Here is a 20,276-nt window from a genome sequence, read left to right on the forward strand (position 1 = left end):
GCCCATCAACTGTTTGGTTACCGATGATCTTCAAAATAACTTCTTTTGTGTTCAGCAGAAGAAAGAAATTCATACAGGTTTGAAACATCTTGAGAGTAAGTAAATGATGACAGCTTTTTCATTTTTGGGTGAACTATCCCTTAAGCTTGTCTTCTTCGTATCTAATCCCATGTAATTTATTTTTGGGGCTCATACTGAAGACTTTTGAGTACACAACATAAATCTAATATCTGTAAACTCGCATATTATATGGTCTGAACTTTTTCTTCCTGTTGAAATGGAAAGCATGAACCCTGTGGTTTTTCATTCAAATTCTATTCTGTAATATGAAGATAAGTATAGTGCCTTCGAAATAACTCATGATGGTAAAATACTGAACAGCTCCTATATGAGCTATTTACAATAGCTAAAATGTCAAGATTTTAGAGCAAACGAGTTTCAGAGAGTATTTCAGAATTCAGAGTAATTTTACAGTATATATTTTATTATTTATTGTGAATAAGCAACATCTAGAACATTTTATCAGTTCATACATTCCCTGATAATCAAATACCATCAGCTTTTCACTGAATAATCTGCATGAACTCTGTAGTTGGCCATTTATATGCAACATTTTAATAAATTGATTTAGAAAATATGCGAGTTAATCAACACTTACACCCAGTGGTCTCAAGAAGAGAAGTTAATAATCCATGGAATAATAAATCAACTACTTTCCAGGCTGGATATCTGAAGTATTACATCTTATAAACCACAAGTGGTTGTATTGCAGTGACAGGCATCATGTTCATACACTGGCACAAGCATAATAAATACATTTATTAAAATGAAAATCATACTTTACAACATTATCAGTCAGCAGATAAAAAAAAAAAAAAAAAAACAGAGGTGCAAAAACATTCAACTGCAATAGCATTTGGTAGTGTCAATGGAGTTTACAAAATGTTTGTCACCGTTAAGGAAAGAGAAAGAAAGCGTAGTGTAGTTTTGGCATGTTTACGCAAACCACTGGCCTGCAGTGAGCAACGTGTTTGTGCAAATAACATTTGAACAGCACAGAAAACACATTTAAACAGTCATGTTTCTAATCATCACACACTGGTGTTTCAATGGAAATAATTCAAAAAGTTGTTTTCAACTAAAACCACTCTATTAAAATATGAATGGTGAGCAATGGATAAATTAGCAAGATTTGCAACAATTGCTTTTGGTCTGTATATTTTCAGTGGAGTTCAATTGCTCGACTCCATCCAAGAGTTTCTGCACGTCCAGAGACAAACTGAGTGCCTTCTGTCATCCACAAATCACAAACAGAGAAGAACATAAGCTGAAAAGCATTGGCAATAGATGAGCTGGTGGTTGCATAAATCTGCAAAACAAAATACTATAAACTGCATTAATACTGTATTTCTCGTCCATGAGATCATCTTGAACACAAATTTATAGGATTGTGCAGGACATATTTATGGCCCTTAGGAAAAAGACAACTCTATAAAGATGTCAAAACCACAAAAAAATGTGTCTTGAATCATTTCAGCGAAAAATCCCCCAGTAAATCTAACGGATAGCACAATCCTTTCAAAACGCTCTTACAACAGGGACTCGATATGTAAATCAGTGGGCAAAAACACTGTATTTCAGGACAACAATAAATTACAGCCACCCTGTTTCTCCATAAAAACATATAAGTACCAAACAAACACGTGTTGACTAGCTTCACATACCACCAACCAGCGGAGTTATTCTGAGTATTATTTTGGCATGAGGAGTAGTGTCTGCGCTCGTATCCCAGCGGTCAGTGACGAGTCTTGCGTGGACACCACTCAGTGTCTGGGTAGAGCAGGCAGTGAACGCTTTTAAACCTGAAGAGATAAGGAAATCAAAATAGACAAGTTTTTTTTTATATATATAATATTGTAGTGTTTATAATATTGAAGGGGTGGATTGGAATCCACTGCTGCTTCAATGTATATGTAATGACTGATTATAATCAAGGTATTAATCAATATTTTTCAAGAGCTGACTGACTTCTCTGGAGATTTTACGTTGTTATAGAAGTTACCAGTGTGATTATGGAAATGTTCTTTTCATGTATTCTTTAATGTCTGTGTTTGATATCTGAATGCAGTAACAGTGCTTGCTCATTTAGCCCGGTTTCCTGAAATGAAATAGGGACATGTTTTGTGTTTGAGAAAGGTCTTCAGTGTGTTAAAACATATAGGGGTCATTGAAGCAAATCGTTTAAGGGACCATTTCTTTGTTAAAGCCTTACTTTCCAGTTAGACTAAAGTGTAGCTCTCCTTGAGAGAAAGAACGCATTATCTTAATGTTTTGAGACGACTCTCCAGTTTATAGTTAGAGCCTGGCCAAATCCAACCTTGGATGTCGGTGTGTGTGTTAGTCTTCTTGGTTACAGGTTAAGGAACCACTGGCATTATTGGAGATTGACTGAGTTGTTGTTCGGGACATGTTGGCGCCCAGCAATGCAGACCTGGAAGGTCACGACGTGCCTAACTTCAGGGTCCGAGTGTCAGCTGCATAATCAGATGGAGATATGCTTCAGTCTATCAGTATATGTGTGGAAGATTACCATGTTTATCTATTTCTTAGCCAATCAGAAACTGCAACCTGAAGCAAGCACGTAGCTTAGACCTTGGTAGGGTATAACTGGTATGTGTGTGTGTGTGTGTGTGTGTGTGTGTGTGTGTGTGGTGTAGGGTATAACTGGTGTGTGTGTGTGTGTGTGTGTGTGTGTGTGTGTGGTGTAGGGTATAACTGGTGTGTGTGTGTGTGTGTGTGTGTGTGTGTGTGTGTGTGTGTGTGTGTGGTGTAGGGTATAACTGGTGTGTGTATGTGTGTGTGTGTGTGTGTGTGTGTGTGTGTGTGTGTGTGTGTGTGTGTGTGTGTGTGTGTGTGTGTGTGGTGTAGTAGGGTATGGTGTGTGTGTGTGTGGTGTAGGGTATAACTGGTGTGTGTGTGTGTGTGTGTGGGGTGTAGGGTATAACTGGTGTGTGTGTGTGTGTGTGGTGTAGGGTATAACTGGTGTGTGTGTGTGGTGTAGGGTATAACTGGTGTGTGTGTGTGTGTGTGTGTGTGTGGTGTAGGGTATAACTGGTGTGTGTGTGTGGGGTGTAGGGTATAACTGGTGTGTGTGTGTGTGTGTGTGTGTGTGTGTGTGTGTGTGTGTGTGTGTGTGTGTGTGTGTGGTGTAGGGTATAACTGATGTGATCTGTAAGCGGGGTGGCCTACGAACTGCTGTGTGAGTCCTCCTGACTTCTGCTGATGAAACTGCAAACTATCTTCAGTGAAACTTTTCTTCAATTTATTATAATTCTGGGTCCTAAACTGTAATCCCCTAACAATATTAAATGATTTATCTGTACACATTTTATTTTAAATACATGTGCCCTGAAATCTATAATCAAAATACCCTCCCTCTTCTCTTCTCTGATGATGTGTTTACTGGCGTGAGGGCGGGGCAACCTGTCACTCACATGAGATCAGCCAATGGCAAACCACAACCATCCAATCAATTCCCCATGGATGAAATCAAGTCCCACCCTACATATTTTTCTTGTTCCAGATTAGCTAGTGATGGGTCTTTCATGAACGTTCATTGCGTCCGTCACGTGACAAATGAACGAAAGACTCGGAAGGTAATTATTTATGTTCCCTGTAAATTATTTTTGACTGCATTATATTGATTTCTTAATTCAGAATATGATCAAGATTGAGTAGGTGGACGTGTTCGGGGAATTTGGCTGTTAAAAGTATAACATTTAAAGCCACTTAAATGAGTGAAATGACTCAAAAAAAAGATTTGTTCATTTTGATGAACGAGATCAAACAAGAGAGTCAGTAAAATGATCCGAACTTCCCATCACTACTAGAAGCCATTTCACTCGGATATACGTCACAACAGGGAAGAAAAGACTTTCACAACTTCTATTTCATACCTGAGGACCTATTATGCTATTTTTTTTTACATCTTCATCTTTCTGTAGTGTGTAATGTTGCTGTTTGAGCGTGAAAAAACTCTGAAAAGTCACAAAGTCCCTCCAGCGGGAGTTATTCTCTATATCAGTGTCAGTGTTTCTGAACTCCCTGAAACGCCTCCAGTGTAGTCTTGAGTTTTCTTCCGGGAATGAACACAATATTCCTCATTTAAATAATTCATATGCAGAATAAAGGGGCGGGGCCTGGTTGAGTTAGTTAGTAGTGTGTTAAACTGGCAGTTATTGTAAGGGGCGGGACATTTCTGAAAAGCTTGACCAATCACAACACACTGCTCCAGCCGGCCAATCAGAGCCCATTGAGCTTTTCAGAAGGAGGGGCTTCATAGAAACAGGTACTAAACAGGCGTAGGTTTAGTTCCTAAAAGCATCGTTAGCCAACTATGTTTGCAAGTTCCGTTGTTATCAGCATAGTTCAACGAGTCAGTGTTTGAAACCACAGTTCCCTAGCCAACATTCGCAAACAGCATCGCAAAGTTAAAGCATAGTTTCTTATTTGCATGACGTGGACTAATAATTCCCTGTCTTGAGCAAAATAGCATTAATTAAATCTAAAAACGAATTGATTAAAAGAAGTTATTACTCCACCACCTGCGTGACATCATTAACCAACGTGGTTGAACAACAAATTAGCAACAGTACGGTTTCGGGAAACAGTCGTGACTAGCTAGTTCAACGATGCATCGAAGTCGTAACTATGATAGTTAAGCTGTGAGTTATGTCATTGTACTTGAAACCCACCCTAGAGTGTTACTGACAGACTGTGAAGAGGAGCTGCAACGTCAAATATGTGAAAAATAATGTGTTTCTTTAACTATCAAGCATGTAAACCTATTCTAGTAGAGCCCAAAAACTAAATCAAGACTAAATGAGCAGAAAATGGCCTCTTTAATAAAAATCCAGCACTGAAACCTTATTTTTAAGTGATGAAACAACCTGTGGTTCAAAACATTATATATTTGGTGTGGACGTATGTGTGTGTGTGTGTGTACCGTGAAGGGTCTTCAGCCAATGAGAACACTCCCCCAACACTGACCACATTCCTCCTGTTCTCGAATCCACCATAACTGAGGGTCACCTATGGAGGAAAGCACAGTAACACAAAAACTGTGAGGATCTCAATCATAAGAGGCATCATGGGATAGGAGTAGGCAGGTATTATGTAAGTAGGATATATATTTACACAGATGCGGAAAAGTAGAGGGGTGGGAGTGATCTGGGATCAAAGCCAAGCCCTCAATAAATGCTGGAAGTGTACAATTGTTTAACAACCAGAGTGTGACAGTACTAACCCTGTAAAACCTGACATACAAAATAATTTCAATGTTTTCAAATGGTACAATTTATTGAGCCTTTCGACAACAAATCTTATATCAAATTATAAAACGATAAAAATCTTTTTATGATTCATTTAGTACTTGAGGAGGAAAAAACATCTCTAATTTTATTCAGAGCCAAACTGAGCAAAATATACAATTTGCTGCAGATGCTGATATTTATATGGATAAATAGTAAGATGAAATTCTGATAGCTTGTAATGTCAATCAATGCGATCTTTTTTTAAAAGTATATCTAACATAAAATGCATTAAAATATCAGGTGTCGCTCTATATCTGCCAATAATGTCTTAGTAAGATGACATTTAAATGCTTAGTTTCATGATCAAAGCTTTGTAGTTTTAAAACATATAATGCAATGCAATACAATGATGATTGAGAGATGAACAAATAAACCTTCCTCAAAAGCCTGATGATCATATTTGATACATTTCAACATCATTTCTTATTATACACTTACAATAATTTCTTATAACAATTTCAACAAAAGTTGTTTCAGTCCATTAAGTGTTTATCTTGAAATATTACTAAAAATATAAATGCTATTCTTATAGACTGTGAAGGCCTCATCGACACGACAGCCATCGGCACTGATCCTCAACAAACTCGTGACTCCGATCTTAAACCAGATGGAACTGGATAATATTCTGATTGTTCCAATCCCATCTGACATCTGACCTGTAATGCTGCCTGAATCATAATCATACACTGTATGTTCATTGGCCAGAGGAGAACTGAGCGACTGAGCCTACTTTAGTACTTTAGCTGGACTGTGACGCTATTTTTTTTTCTGGAAATAAACTTTGTTGCATTATTTTCCTGTTATCTCTATAAAGCTGCTTTGAAACAATCTGTATTGTAAAGAGCGCTATATAAATAAAGGTGACTTGACTTGACTTATACGTTTACTGTATAAAAATCAGTAAAGACCTAAAGGTGGATGCATTTACAATTATACTAAAAGGCCTTTTACTTGGTAAAAAAGTATGAACTAGGGCTGTAGTCAAAACCACCTTTGTCGAGTCCAAGACCAGGACTAGTCGAGTCCAAGTCAAGACCAAGTCCAAAGAGGTTCGAGTCCAAAACAAGACCGAGTCCAAAAAGGTTCAAGTCCAAAAAGGTTCGAGTCCAAAAAGGTTCGAGTCCAAAAAGGTTCGAGTCCAAAAGGGTTCGAGTCCAAAAAGGTTCGAGTCCAAAAAGGTTCGAGTCCAAAAAGGTTCGAGTCCAAAAAGGTTCGAGTCCAAAAAGGTTCGAGTCCAAAAAGGTTCGAGTCCAAAAAGGTTTGAGTCCGAGTCAAGACCGAGTCCAGGACAGGAAAAAAAAGTCTTATGCATGACATTATCAAGACAATCATTTTGGGCTATTATTTGTTGATCTAAAAGCAAAAACAGTGTCAAAGAGACGACTCTATTAAAAAAAATATAGCCATTATGAAATAATGAATGATTTAAATTTTATTTAAAATAATTGACTAATTCAAACAACAACAAAAAATAATGATATAGGCCTAAAGGTGTACACACATTCGTTTCGACTGTCTGATCAGCCTCACATTCTGTTCCTGTCAATCTTACACGCGATGTCAACCAATTAAACTGCATGAGGGAGGGCCGAGCCAACTCTCACACACACACACACACACACACACACACACACACACTAGAGATGCGGATAAACCGCGGATCAGGTGGATGACGTGACGAAATATAATATTTTAATTAAATTCGGGCGGGTGGCGGTTGAACCAATCAAATGAAAAAAGTTTGCCACTAAGCAAACCTGCAAGCTCTGAGGCCAGCTGTCAGTACCATTGGAGGAGGACGCCCATTAATTAGATGCGCAAGGCAAGCAGGCAAGTTTTCGGGTTGTTATGGACAATAAAAAATGTGAATATTCACGTTGCACTAGCGGTGGACTTTCAGCGAGTTAAAACATTTATTTTTTAAAGAGCCGTATGTGTGCTTACTGGGAACATAATAAAGACACCTGGACTCGGTCGAGACCAAAAGCCATATTTGGCAAGACCAGTGGCCGAGACCGAGACAAGTCCGAGTCCGAATACCAGCGAGTCCGAGACAAGTCCGAGACCATAGAAAAACGGTCTAGAGTCCGGACTCGAGTACTACAGCCCTAGTATGAACTATCACTCAGATGACAGAAGGTATGTAGTAGATTGTGTGCAACAGGTTTTGATCATATTGATTATTTAGAGGCCTTTGAAATCTGCATATCAAATATGATACATTAGCCCAAGGTCCTCGCAGCGATCTGACCTGTTTGAGTATGTTGTCTGTAGGGAGTCTCTGGAGATTCTCCAGGTGTGAGTGGAACAGGCCTGTGTGTGTCAGAGGAACTTCCAGCAACGCCTCGATGATGTAACCTACTGTACAGTCGTCTGGGAGGCGGATCTTCTCTGCAGTTGTGATGAAGTTTCCAAGACTGTGAGAGACAAAGAAATTTAATTCAGTGTAAAAAAATAACATGTTTACATGTACAACAAAACGCTTGTAACATCTGAGACAGCTTATCGATTAGCATGTAAACCTGTGTTAGAGGCCCATAAAAGATTTTTTACACGTAGAATTTCAAAGTTATGGTGTCTTGAATATATAATTATAAGGTGTTGACATCAAAACTGTTGCATGGTAAGTCATGTGCTGGCTGAATAAAGCTGACAAGAATGCCAGAAGGTGTGTTTACATGCAAAGTGGATCTGGGTAACAGGCATAAATGCAAGCATGCCAATTATGTTTTGTTTAATTCATGGCAAGAAAAAACTTGTGCAACAGCATGATCAGTGTAAGATCACTGAGCAAAGGGTAAGTGTGTGTGTGTACCTCGCCCATGGACTCATTTTGAGCGCTAAGCCTCGGCTGATGCAGAATCCAGCTCCTCCGGTGGCGAACCAGAACTTCACTGACACCTGCAGAACACACACACACGATTAACACACTTCCATTCAGAAGTTTGGGGTCAGCAGGATGTCTTTTTTTTCCCTTTTATTCAGCAAGGATGCATTAAATTGATCAAAAGTGACCATTTCTAATGTTACAAAAGATTTAACTTTAAAATAAATGCTGTTCTTTTGAAGTTTCTATTCTGAAAAATAATTCCACGGATTCCACAAAACCTGAAGCAGCAAAACTGACAAATCCGCATATTTAGAATGATTTCTGAAGGATCATGTGACACTGAAGACTGGAGTGTAATGATGCTGAAAATTCAGCTTTGAATAAATTACACTGTAAAATAAATTCAAATAGAAAACCGGTATTGTACATTGTAATAATATTTCACAATATTACTGTTTTCACTGAATTTATGATCAAATAAATGCAGCCTTGGTGAGCAGAAGTACTGTATATATTAATCATGATCAAAATTTCACAAAGGCAAATTAAAAAAAAACAATAAGAATGAACCTTTCATCACAGACTGAGGAAAAGTACTTTTTTTTAATGGTATAGCACAGTCAAAACATACCCAAGATTGTATTTTACTACAATAATTACATTTTAGTATACAACAGTAGTTTCTTCAAATTAAACTTAGACTTTTATTTTGACGTTTTGTCATGAAGATCTTATAGTTTCAGTTTCAGTGTGTATTTTGATGTTAGTTTTTCTCAAATTAGACAGCGAGTCGCTCTCAGAAGCAGCTCTGGAGATGAACTTCATGTCTTCATATATTGAGATGCTGAACACATTTGTGAGCATCACGCCTGTTCGAAGTTTGTGTAGTAGATCACTCATTCACAGAGACACACAGAACATTATTAACGGCTGTTGTCGTATTTATTTCAGCCGTGTGATAGGCTGTTAGATTAATCCATGTCCTTTTATATTCACAATCTCCTCATCGTCCGCACTCCACAGCAACTTGTTAAATGATTGGGTGTTTACTTGTCACACATAGCACTTTATCAAGGCATATGATAGGCTGTTTATGATCAGGGACAAACTTGTTATGTGGCTTCATGTCAATTTACATTTTAATGCATTTAGGGAAACTATCGTGAGATGTTTCGAACACAAAGGTATATCGTCGATAAATACCGATGCCGTTTTATCACCCAGGCCTACTCTTTCCAGTCAAAGCTCACCGATCCGTCGCTCTTGACCCTCTCGGCAGCCTCTATGGGGTGGTCCAGGCTGGGCCGGCCCAGATACACATCTTGTGTGTGAGAGTAGGACGACAGCAGCTCCAGCAAACTGGGCAGGATCACATAGTTATCATCATCCACGTGACAGAACCACCTGCAGAACACACACGGGGAAGACAGAAACACACATGAAAACACTGCCTCTTCATGCTGAGATCTTTAGAAGGCGGTTAATACACTAATGTTCAACAAATTTAAATGTAATTGAAAGAAGTCTCTTCTGCTCACAGAGGCTGCATTTATTGGATACAGTAAAAACAGTAATATTGTGAAATACTATTATGAATAAAAATAACTATTTTAAACTGTAATTAATTTCTGTGATCAAAGCTGAATTTTCAGCCTTCAGTGTCACATGATCCTTCAGAAATCATTCTAATATGATGATTTGATGCTCAAGAAACATTTATGATTGATTATCATCAATGTTGAAAACAGTTGTGCTGTGTAATATCTTTGGGGAAACCCTGATATATTTTTCAGGATTCTTTAATGAATAAAAAGTGTAAAAAAAAATTGTAACATTATAAATGTATTTCCTGTCACTTTTGATCATTTGAATGCTGAATAAAGTATTATTCTTTTTTTAATCTTACTTAATTTACCCCAAACTTTTCACTGGTAATGTTTCACTGTTTCCACAAAACAAATATAAAGCAGTTTTCAACATTCTATTAATCAGAAATGTTTCTTGATCATCAAATCATCATATTAGAATGATTTCTGAAGGATCATGTGACACTGAAGACTGGAGTAATGATGCTGAAAATTCAGCTTTGATCACAAGAATAAATGAGAGTTTATCATATATTCACATAGACAAGAGTTCTTTTACTTTGTAATAATATTTCACAATATTACTGTATTTATAATATTAATATTAATCAAAAACACTTAAAAAAAATCCAAACTTGTATCTTAATGAATGAAACATCTGCTGATAATGCTGGTGATGATGACTGTATGCCATGATTTCATGCACTGGGAGATTTTCCATTTAGTGAGATGAATTTCCATGTAAGATGAACTCAACTTTTTCTGTGACTCGATGAACTTGTCATACTCCACAGACATCTTGCAGCACAGGGCTTGACGTGTGTGCGCAGCAGAGCAGTTGGTGTTGATGATGTTGAGCCCTTGAGGAGACAGTGACAGACCACTTATGCTTTTATGACTTAGATGACCCATAACATAATTTCACATGACATACTCCATGTCCTGATGAAATGAAGTATGAATATGAGGTTCTTCTAACTAGGCATGGGTCAGGATGGTTGCCTAGTCGAGTAGTGAGATTTTATTATGGTATCTAGATTTCTTTCTCTTAAAGGGGTGGTATAATGTCCCTTTTTACAATATGTAAAATAAGTGTGTATGTGAAGTTTTAGCTCAAAATACCCCACAGATATTTTTTTACAGCATGTTAAAGTTGTCCCCTTTTGAGGCTCAGAAAAACATGTATTTTCCTTTGTGTCCCTTTAAATGCAAATGAGCTGCTGCTCCCGGCACAGAGGGCGGAGCTTCAACTGCTTCTGTGTGGTAGTAACTCCAGTTGTAAAATGGTGATTATTTAATAGGCACGACTGCTCATAACACTACCTGCTTTCTGCCGGAGCTCCTTATCCTCCCCATCAGTGAAGATAAACGTCTGAAACAGAGAAAGTCAGTGTTCAATCCGCAGGAGCCAGAGATGCAGTGACCAGTGCTGTAAAATACTGTACAATACTTGAGAGGCTGAAATCATCTTTACACATTTTAGTCAGGGATTCACAAACTTTTTTTTGTCAGCCAACCCCCTTTGATCTAAATGATTTACCTCATGTACCCACTGAGAATTTGAAGTTAATATTTCAATAATTTAACAACACATTCACATGTTCATGGTTCTCTGATGTTGGTTAATGGTCACATGACATGCAGGTAAATATCTCATGCAATTGAGATACTATTATAGGTTTTTATTTTTGTATTCTCCACTTTCATTTTAATTTTAGTTTAAGTGTTTGTGTGTTTTTGTCATTTTTATTAGTTTTTTTTCTAAGTCTATGTAGTTTTTATTATTTTTAGTTTGAATTATTTTAGTACATCAAGTTAAACAATGAAAATAAGAATTATTGCCATGACAAGTTTTTTATATTTTGTTTTATTTCAGTTAAAGTTTATTTTATTTCAAGTAACGAAAATGTTAAAACAGGTAAGCACATAAAATAGTATTTTTTTGTGTTCGATTTATAACTTTAAAAGTAATTAAACTTGCATTATGTAATTTTACTGTAAAACAGTTGAAATGGTGGTTTCTGGAAGTAATTTACAGAAAAGAAAAATACAGTAAAAGGACAATGCCAAAGTCCCTCTGTGACCCATCATATACGATTATATTTCATAAATAACTTTGTTTCTTCTTACATTTGCAATCAGTAATGTACATTAGGGTGTTTTGTGTCATATTTTATGCCATTTAGTGAATGTGTCGTGCAATTTTGCAACCTGTATTATAATGGTTAACAGTTACCAGAACATTTTAAGGTAAAAATTAATTATAGATAGTTGAAGTAGATTGGTATATTAGCAATATGTCATAATGACATATACAGTTTTAAGTTGTAAAATACAAGAACACCACTATGCCATCCTAAAATACCTGAAACAATTGTCAATTTTTTTTACATAAATTTAACAGGATATTTGAAGAGTAAATAAAGACAATTTTCATTTTCGGATGAACTACTGCTTTAAAGTCCTCCATACTCCGCTACTACTGCGGTCACAACACTGGAAATGAAAGGGATTCTTGATATTTTCCAACACTTGGTACATCTTGAGTTGCACTTTGGAAAACTCCTGAACAAAGCCACTGTGAGAATGTCTGAGATAGTTTTTTCCAGGATTTAAAGCTTAAAGCGGTTTAAACAGGATTAAAGTTTTTGGTAACACTTTATTTTACAGAGTCCTTGTTACATGTACTTACCATAGTAATAACTATAAATTATGCATAATTACATGCCACTAACCCTCAACCAAACCCTAATCCTATAGTAAGTACATGTAGTTGCTGCTTAATATTACTCAGTACTTAAATATATAATTACACTGTAACAATGACACCTTAAAATAAAGTGTAACCAAGTTTTCAATGAGTACATGACATATCCAACAAAATGAAGTATGTGTCCGCAATTAATTATCATTTGAAGATGCTCCTTGAACCTTTTTCAGAAAGTGTAGCTAAAAGTAAAAGGTTATTCAAGTAGAAAGTCATATAAGGAACAAGGTTGAGGAGTGGACTTTGCCCCAAAAGTCTGGACAAATTCTGCAAATCTAATAGAGAAAGAATGTTTCTTCTGGCATGAGCTGGCACTTACCAAACACACAATCTCGCTTTATGAGCGAAGCTGAATTCTTGAAATTTCTCCTGGGCATTTTGGCCCTGTTGTGCAATGGCAAAACAATGGTTCTGCGCTGCTTTACAGGTTAAGTCAATCTCGGGGCCCCTTAGGGCCCCACTCAGCGCTCTGGAGAGGCCTCAGGAAGGGGGAAGAGTCTGCTGCCCCGGCGCCTTTGGCAGTCAAGTAAATGTGCTTGGATGAAAGCAAACACACACCGTCTTATGTCTGTGTGTCTCGGGTTGCTGAGGAACTTCCTCTTCCAGGGGGCCCGAGGGGCACCACAACTGAACCCCCCGTTAACCTCAAACACTCTTAAAAGCACCCGGCACACCGCCAGAGAGCGGCTGCCACACTTCCTCCTCACAGGTTTACGCTGACCACTGTGTGTATTAACACCTTTACACATGTCACTGGCCAATTGCAAGGCTCTGCAAAATGACATGCACAGGTCCAGGAGAGCAATGAAGTCCACATGAAATGGAGGTTCAGCCTATTTGTTTTGCATTGTGAACGATTCACCCATGTATATATTTTTTTGGACCTTGTAATGTATAATCAAAAGGTCAAAAATCGATCTTCCAGTAAAACATCAGGCTTCTGGTGATCATTTAGTTCGAAACATCAACATTCTGCATAATATCTAAGGCGGTGTGACGACACTTCAATCAAATGACTAAATTATATGATGTAATGTTAAAAAAAAATTTTTTATATATAATACTAGAAGACTTGTTTGACCTTTTTAAAAATGCCAAATTATCAGTGAGCTGTCATCTAGTTAACTTTATTGTGAAATGCTGTCAAAGCGATTAATCGCATCTTACATAAACGTCTTTAAATAAATATGTGTATATATATGTGTATATATATATAGCCTATATATACACACAAACACATATTTATATAAGTATATATATTTACAAACTTTTATGTTAAATGCAATTAATCGTGATTAATCGATTTGACTGCACGATTTTAATCTTCTGTATAAATGCATTTTTTTATTTCATGTTGTTTTAATGCAGATACTAGACGTGCACATTGTAGAGAGCACAGAAGACTGAAAGACCTTACTTGACTTCTGTCATTGCACAAGCCAATGATGAGCCGTCATCAGACGATTGATGATCATGTGCAACTTGATATTTTTCATTAATCATTCATTTAAAAAAAAACTAAAGTGTATTTTTGATTGGAGATGTCTCGACTGGGAAACTGGGTTTTCAGAGAGTTCAATTAAATGTTCATATTTACATTTTGATTGCATTTGAAGAGAGAACTTGGGTGAACTACCCTGACGATGTAATGAAAAATTACCAAAACAGATCAAAAGAAAAAATGAATGTGTGACTTGGGAGTTTCACCTTTAGTGGATTCCAGAATAATAGTGATTATTTATAAGAAACGACGAATACAACTCTTCCCTACCTGTTCCTTGGCTTTGGACACCCAGGTCTGAGACAGGAGCTGCAGTCTGGACTTGTGATACTTTCTGGTGGTCTTAACGGCAATAAAAATGTCTCTCAAATCCAATGAGTCTTTGGAACGGGACCCAGGGGAGCTGGCGTGTGCAGCGTCCCCGTCTAACACCGTCTGCGGGTCCCGGGGTCGGCTTCCGGGAGGAAGTGGGTGAATGAAACTATCATCCTTGGCATCACGACTTCCTTGGCCGGGGTTCCCGTAGAGGTCGTGTCTGGCGGGCTTGGCACGGGGTCGCGGTTGGGGCAGATCGGCCTGACGCTGTGGAGGTTGTAAGGAGGGAATAAGGAGCACCAGGAGGGCACAAAATGCCAGGGAAAGCAGGAAGCAGATTTTGTTGGTGCTGATTTGGGATAAGTGCATTCTTCCTGTCCTCAACGCCAGCTCAACCGCCCGCGCCTGCCTGACTCGCCGCAACAGCACCCATCTTCACTGCATCACTGCGGACCCTGGTGATCAAAACCACATTAAATATTTAAAACATTTCCTAAATTAATAAATCATTCTCTAAACATGAACATTATCAAATAGGGGAGGGAATCACCAGTGGCCCCACGATACAATATCACACTCCCTAAGCCACGATTCAATCTCATCACGATTCCTAAACCACGATATTATCATGATTCCTAAGCCACAAAATTATATTATCACGATTCCCAAACTACAATTCAATATTATCATGATTCCTAAGTCACAATATTATCATGATTCTAAAGCCACGATACAATATTATCATGATTCCTAAACTCCAATAGCCTATGATATTATCACGATTCCTAAGCCACGATAAGACATTTTCACGATTTCTATACGATATTATCACAATTCCTAAGCCACAACACAATATTATCATGATTCCTAAACTCTAATATGATATTATCACGATTCCTAAGCCACGATAAGACATTTTCACGATTCCTATACGATATTATCACAATTCCTAAGCCACAATACAATATTATCATGATACGATATTATCACGATTTCTAAGATATGATATGATCACGATTCCTAATCCACAATATTATCACGATTCCTAAGCTACAAGCCAATATTATCACGATTCCTAAGCCACAATATTATCACAATTCCTAAGCCACAATATTATCACGATTCCTAAGCCACAATACGATATTATCACGATTCCTAAGCCACAATACGATATTATCACGATTCCTAAGCCACGATAAGACATTTTCACGATTCCTATACGATATTATCACAATTCCTAAGCCACAATACAATATTATCATGATACGATATTATCACGATTTCTAAGATATGATATGATCACGATTCCTAATCCACAATATTATCACGATTCCTAAGCTACAAGCCAATATTATCACGATTCCTAAGCCACAATATTATCACAATTCCTAAGCCACAATATTATCACGATTCCTAAGCCACAATACAATATTATCATGATACGATATTATCACAATTTCTAAGATATGATATGATCACGATTCCTAATCCACAATATTATCACGATTCCTAAGCCACAATCCGATATTATCACGATTCCTAAGCCACAATACAATATTATCATGATACGATATTATCACGATTTCTAAGATATGATATGATCACGATTCCTAATCCACAATATTATCACGATTCCTAAGCCACAATACGATATTATCACGATTCCTAAGCCACAATACGATATTATCACGATTCCTAAGCCACAATACGATATTATCACGATTCCTAAGCCACAATACGATATTATCACGATTCCTAAGCCACGATAAGACATTTTCACGATTCCTATACGATATTATCACAATTCCTAAGCCACAATACAATATTATCATGATACGATATTATCACAATTTCTAAGATATGATATGATCACGATTCCTAATCCACAATATTATCACGATTCCTAAGCCACAATCCGATATTATCACAATTCCTAAACCACAATACAATATTATCATGATACGATATTATCACGATTTCTAAGATATGATATGATCACGATTCCTAATCCACAATATTATCACGATTCCTATGCTACAAGCCAATATTATCACGATTCCTAAGTCACGATACGATATTATCATGATTTTTAAGCCACGATATTAAATGTAGCTAATTATGTGCAGAATCATTTTAATGTTTTAGGAAGAAGATACATAAATTTGCCATTAAAAAGTGTACAACTTGGATGCTAAATGGCACTATTGGCTTATTTTAGTTGTGAAATAGTCTAAGCAATAACACAAAGAGAATGAGAGAGATGCAGTAGTGCTGATTTACGGTCTGAAAGAAATTTAAAATTGTTATTATTTAATGTTAAAAGTACAGAGCTTACATTAATTTCCACAATATTCGGAATCCCGAGCCAAAATTCAGGCTCTGAAAAGAATGATACTTGCCATCCGTGTTTCGATACAATATTCCCACACAAAATATTGTGTTACTGAGTTTATAAAACTGTTGCTGTATTGATTTTTTTGCCCCAGGCCTATTATCAAAACAAACAAATCTGCCAGGCTCTTTAAATGTTCAAACACGGTTTCTTTTACTCCCTCCCAAAGCACATTGTGCAATCCAATAAAAGCATATGCATCGAGTTTCATTTTGGCACTGGCAAGCATCTGTCAACCCTAATAACAGCCTAAGCCATCAACGCGAGCCATTTCCTGTCTTCTATTTTCAGAGATGAACTGATACCTCAAGCAGTCACAGATGTGGAAGCTGAAGGCTGCAGTGCTGGCAGTAAATCATATTCATACTCAGTCAAGACCAGTTGAAAACTCTCCTAAATGTGACACAACTGCGTCCTCAATGCCAACAGAAACATTCCTATTATAGGTTTTCGAATATTCCCTTTCATGCAGTGTGTACTATAGTTGTTTGTGAATGTAAACATTCTGCAAAGTTGTAAAGTCGAAAGTGCATGATAAATAAAGTTATCGCCTATACGAGTCATTTTTTAATTTGAATAAGTCATCAACTGAGAGATAGTCATAACCAGAATGAAAGAACTCCAGATAAAGCCTAAATCATGTGAAAAATCCTGAAATGGTTTGTGATTATTGGGTTTATTTTGTTTTACTTGTTTACATATACAGCAGCTCTTCCATTATTATTACTCATGGTTAATGGTGTAACTTATGGTTAAAGTTAAATTATTTATGAATCTGATTGTTAAATTATATTAGGGCTACTATTAGTTAGTATTATTGTGGGTTTATTCATTCTTAACCATTACCCTAAGTGTTTACTGAGCTGACAAAGTGTGTAAAACAGCCTGCATCTGAATAAACGTTTAAAAAAAAATACTTTTTGAGGAAACTTTATTAGATGGAAAATTGTTCGTTGTGTTTAATATGATGCCACAATTGAGACAGCTTTAATTTTAAAAAAAAATTAAAAAAGAGATTTATGAATCATTTTGCCAGAATAAATATTAAAATGGTTTAAAAAAAATACTTTTTGTTTAGATTATTAAGTTTTAAAGATGTAATATTTAACATATTTGTAATTAATTTCCTTTTTTTTTTTTTATCATGGAAATGGGTCTGGGACAAGAGTAAACTATGATTGCATAAAAAAGTGGACATTTATAGAACAAAAAGAAAAAAAAGTTTAAATCAGTTTTAATAAATAATCAAATATTAGGACATACAAGATGAGGAACAGTGACCGATTCTGAATGATTATTACTATCTCCAATATTAAAACTTTGAATGTGTTGTTAACATACAGAAACATAGTGCACTGCCATAGTACCCTGTCCAAAAACCATACTATTACCACGGTATTTAATGTTAGTTTATAAGTTATTTTAGGCATCGACCTGCACTGAGGTTTCATTTAAGCATTTTTCTGTACTGAACTGAAAGTTCACACAAACCGCACAGAGGTCAAATAAAGGCATTTGTAAACAAAAACGAGTTTTATTTCTTCACCCAGACAGGAATTATTGACTGAATGAAATGAAAAGTCTCTTACCGAGAGCGATCAGATCAGACGAGGTTCACGCGAGCGAGCGCCATCCTCGGGACTTTAAACGATCAGTAAAGACCAGTCAAGATCAGTAAAGACCAGTCAAGATCAGTAAAGATGATGCCACACTAGAGTAATGCGAAAGCGACAGCACTACTGGCGATCTTTGTTCGTCCTCGTCGAGTAAAGTGAGAAAGTCAGCATGAATCATCCAGATTCAGATCCTCATTGTTCCTGCTTTGACTTCTTCGCTTCGCTTGATGCTTCTCGAACTTATCTGATCATTTATTAACACACATCGTGCGACTGCAGCTCTCTCTTGCTCAGCTGTGAATCACTGCTGCTGTGTGTTGTTGAGTTGTTTCTAATGACCCTGTGCTTTGCCAAACATTACTAACTACTACATTGTCCTCTCTGTAGATGTCTCGATGCCAGAGGCTTTGGAAACCATCAGCGCCCTCTGGCGGATGTGACGTGATCACAACAACCATGTCGTCACTGTGTCCTTGTGCTGATGTTGTCACTTCAGCTGGGATATTTTATATACAATAAAAAAATAATAAGGTTTACTTCTGATGATTTTTTTTAATGGAAATTGCTCATTCTGTGGTCTCCGAACTAAGGATTTGTCTCATTTACTCTGGTACCCAACTAACAATCTCTGGAAACACATTTGTTTTCTGATTTCTCAATTTGTATAGTTAGGCAATATGTTCTGGTTTTACAGATTATGAGAGAGAAGAGTCAGATGTTTTTATTTTATTTAGATCTATCTTTCTTACACAAGTGTAAGTTTAGAAAGAGTAGCCTAACCTGTATCTGATTCTTCTATAAAAGTGTAAATCTTATTATTTTCTTGCTCCGTTGCATTTAATTCTGTTATTCTGTATGTCTTTATTGTTTTCTAATATTAATAATAAAAACTTTAACCAGCTGTCTATTGTTTATTTATTTTATTATCATTTTACATAACAGCTTTCTTACATTATTTATTAGTCTTGCCTTAGGTTAATATTTTTTGTTTTATTGTTTGATTATAATTTTATATAAATTATATTACTATTAGTTTTTTTTTAAAACTTATGTCATTAGAATCAGGTGGATTTACTATTAATTATTGTAACTGATGCATTATGACTTTACTGGAATGAACATAAAACGACATTTCTTTTAAAACAGCCTGCATCTGCATAAAGATGTAAAAAGTCTAAAATTCGAATAAAGTCGATGAGCAGGTATAGCTAAGGAGTATTTTATTTTTAATTGTAATTTTTTTATTGATGGTATCTGCTGTTTTTTATGCTTTTAATCAAGACAGACACTGAAAGATGTGTGCGGCTCTCATGTGTCTGAGAGAAAATAAATAATCACTGTATCCCTGATCATACTAGAGCAGAATATGATAAAAAATGACATACATTTTTTTTTCTAAAATGAAAAATCACTCTATCCCTGATCATACTGTAGCAGACTAGAATAAAAAAATAAAATTAAAATTAAAAATCACTTTATGCTTGATCATACTGGAGAATAGAATAAAAAAATAAATCCCCCAATCAAATAGCCCTGGTGTTAAATAAAGAAAAGAAAAGAAAAGAAAAGAAAAGAAAAGAAAAGAAAAGAAAAGAAAAGAAAAGAAAAGAAAAGAAAAGAAAAGAAAAGAAAAGAAAACACAAAATAAATCACTCTATCCCTAATCATACTCTAGCCCCGGTGAATAAAAAAAAAAAATTAAATCACTCTGTCCCTGAACACACTGTAGTTCTGGAAAACAAAACAAGAAAACGTTTGGCGAATTAGTCAGTTTACTTGAGGAAAATGTCACTGGTTTCTTCACCACGTTTATCTGATCTCTTGTGACATCTGGTGGTAATGATACTGAACTCATCAGATCTTCATCAGCCCATCAGATTCCTCAGATTGGGATTTC

The 20,276-nt window shown here is 36.4% G+C and overlaps 1 protein-coding gene across 1 annotated transcript; it reads right to left on the reverse strand.

Annotated features, from left to right (window-relative positions):
- Nucleotides 1-463: 463 nt before the first annotated feature.
- rfng (RFNG O-fucosylpeptide 3-beta-N-acetylglucosaminyltransferase) lies at nucleotides 464-18,802 on the reverse strand. The gene is made up of 9 exons (XM_082152167.1): nucleotides 18,353-18,802; nucleotides 14,327-14,826; nucleotides 11,112-11,160; nucleotides 10,546-10,648; nucleotides 9,453-9,606; nucleotides 8,188-8,273; nucleotides 7,624-7,789; nucleotides 5,006-5,091; nucleotides 464-1,862 (listed from the first exon to the last, which is right to left on the reverse strand). Exons 2-9 carry the CDS (start codon nucleotides 14,738-14,740, stop codon nucleotides 1,796-1,798), a joined length of 1,125 nt encoding a protein of 374 aa, XP_082008293.1. The 5' UTR covers nucleotides 14,741-14,826; nucleotides 18,353-18,802; the 3' UTR covers nucleotides 464-1,795.
- Between the last annotated feature and the right edge of the window lie 1,474 nt (nucleotides 18,803-20,276).

The sequence above is a fragment of the Leuciscus leuciscus genome, assembly GCF_965113295.1.
Source record: "Leuciscus leuciscus genome assembly, chromosome: 21".
NCBI classification, from domain to species: domain Eukaryota; kingdom Metazoa; phylum Chordata; class Actinopteri; order Cypriniformes; family Leuciscidae; genus Leuciscus; species Leuciscus leuciscus.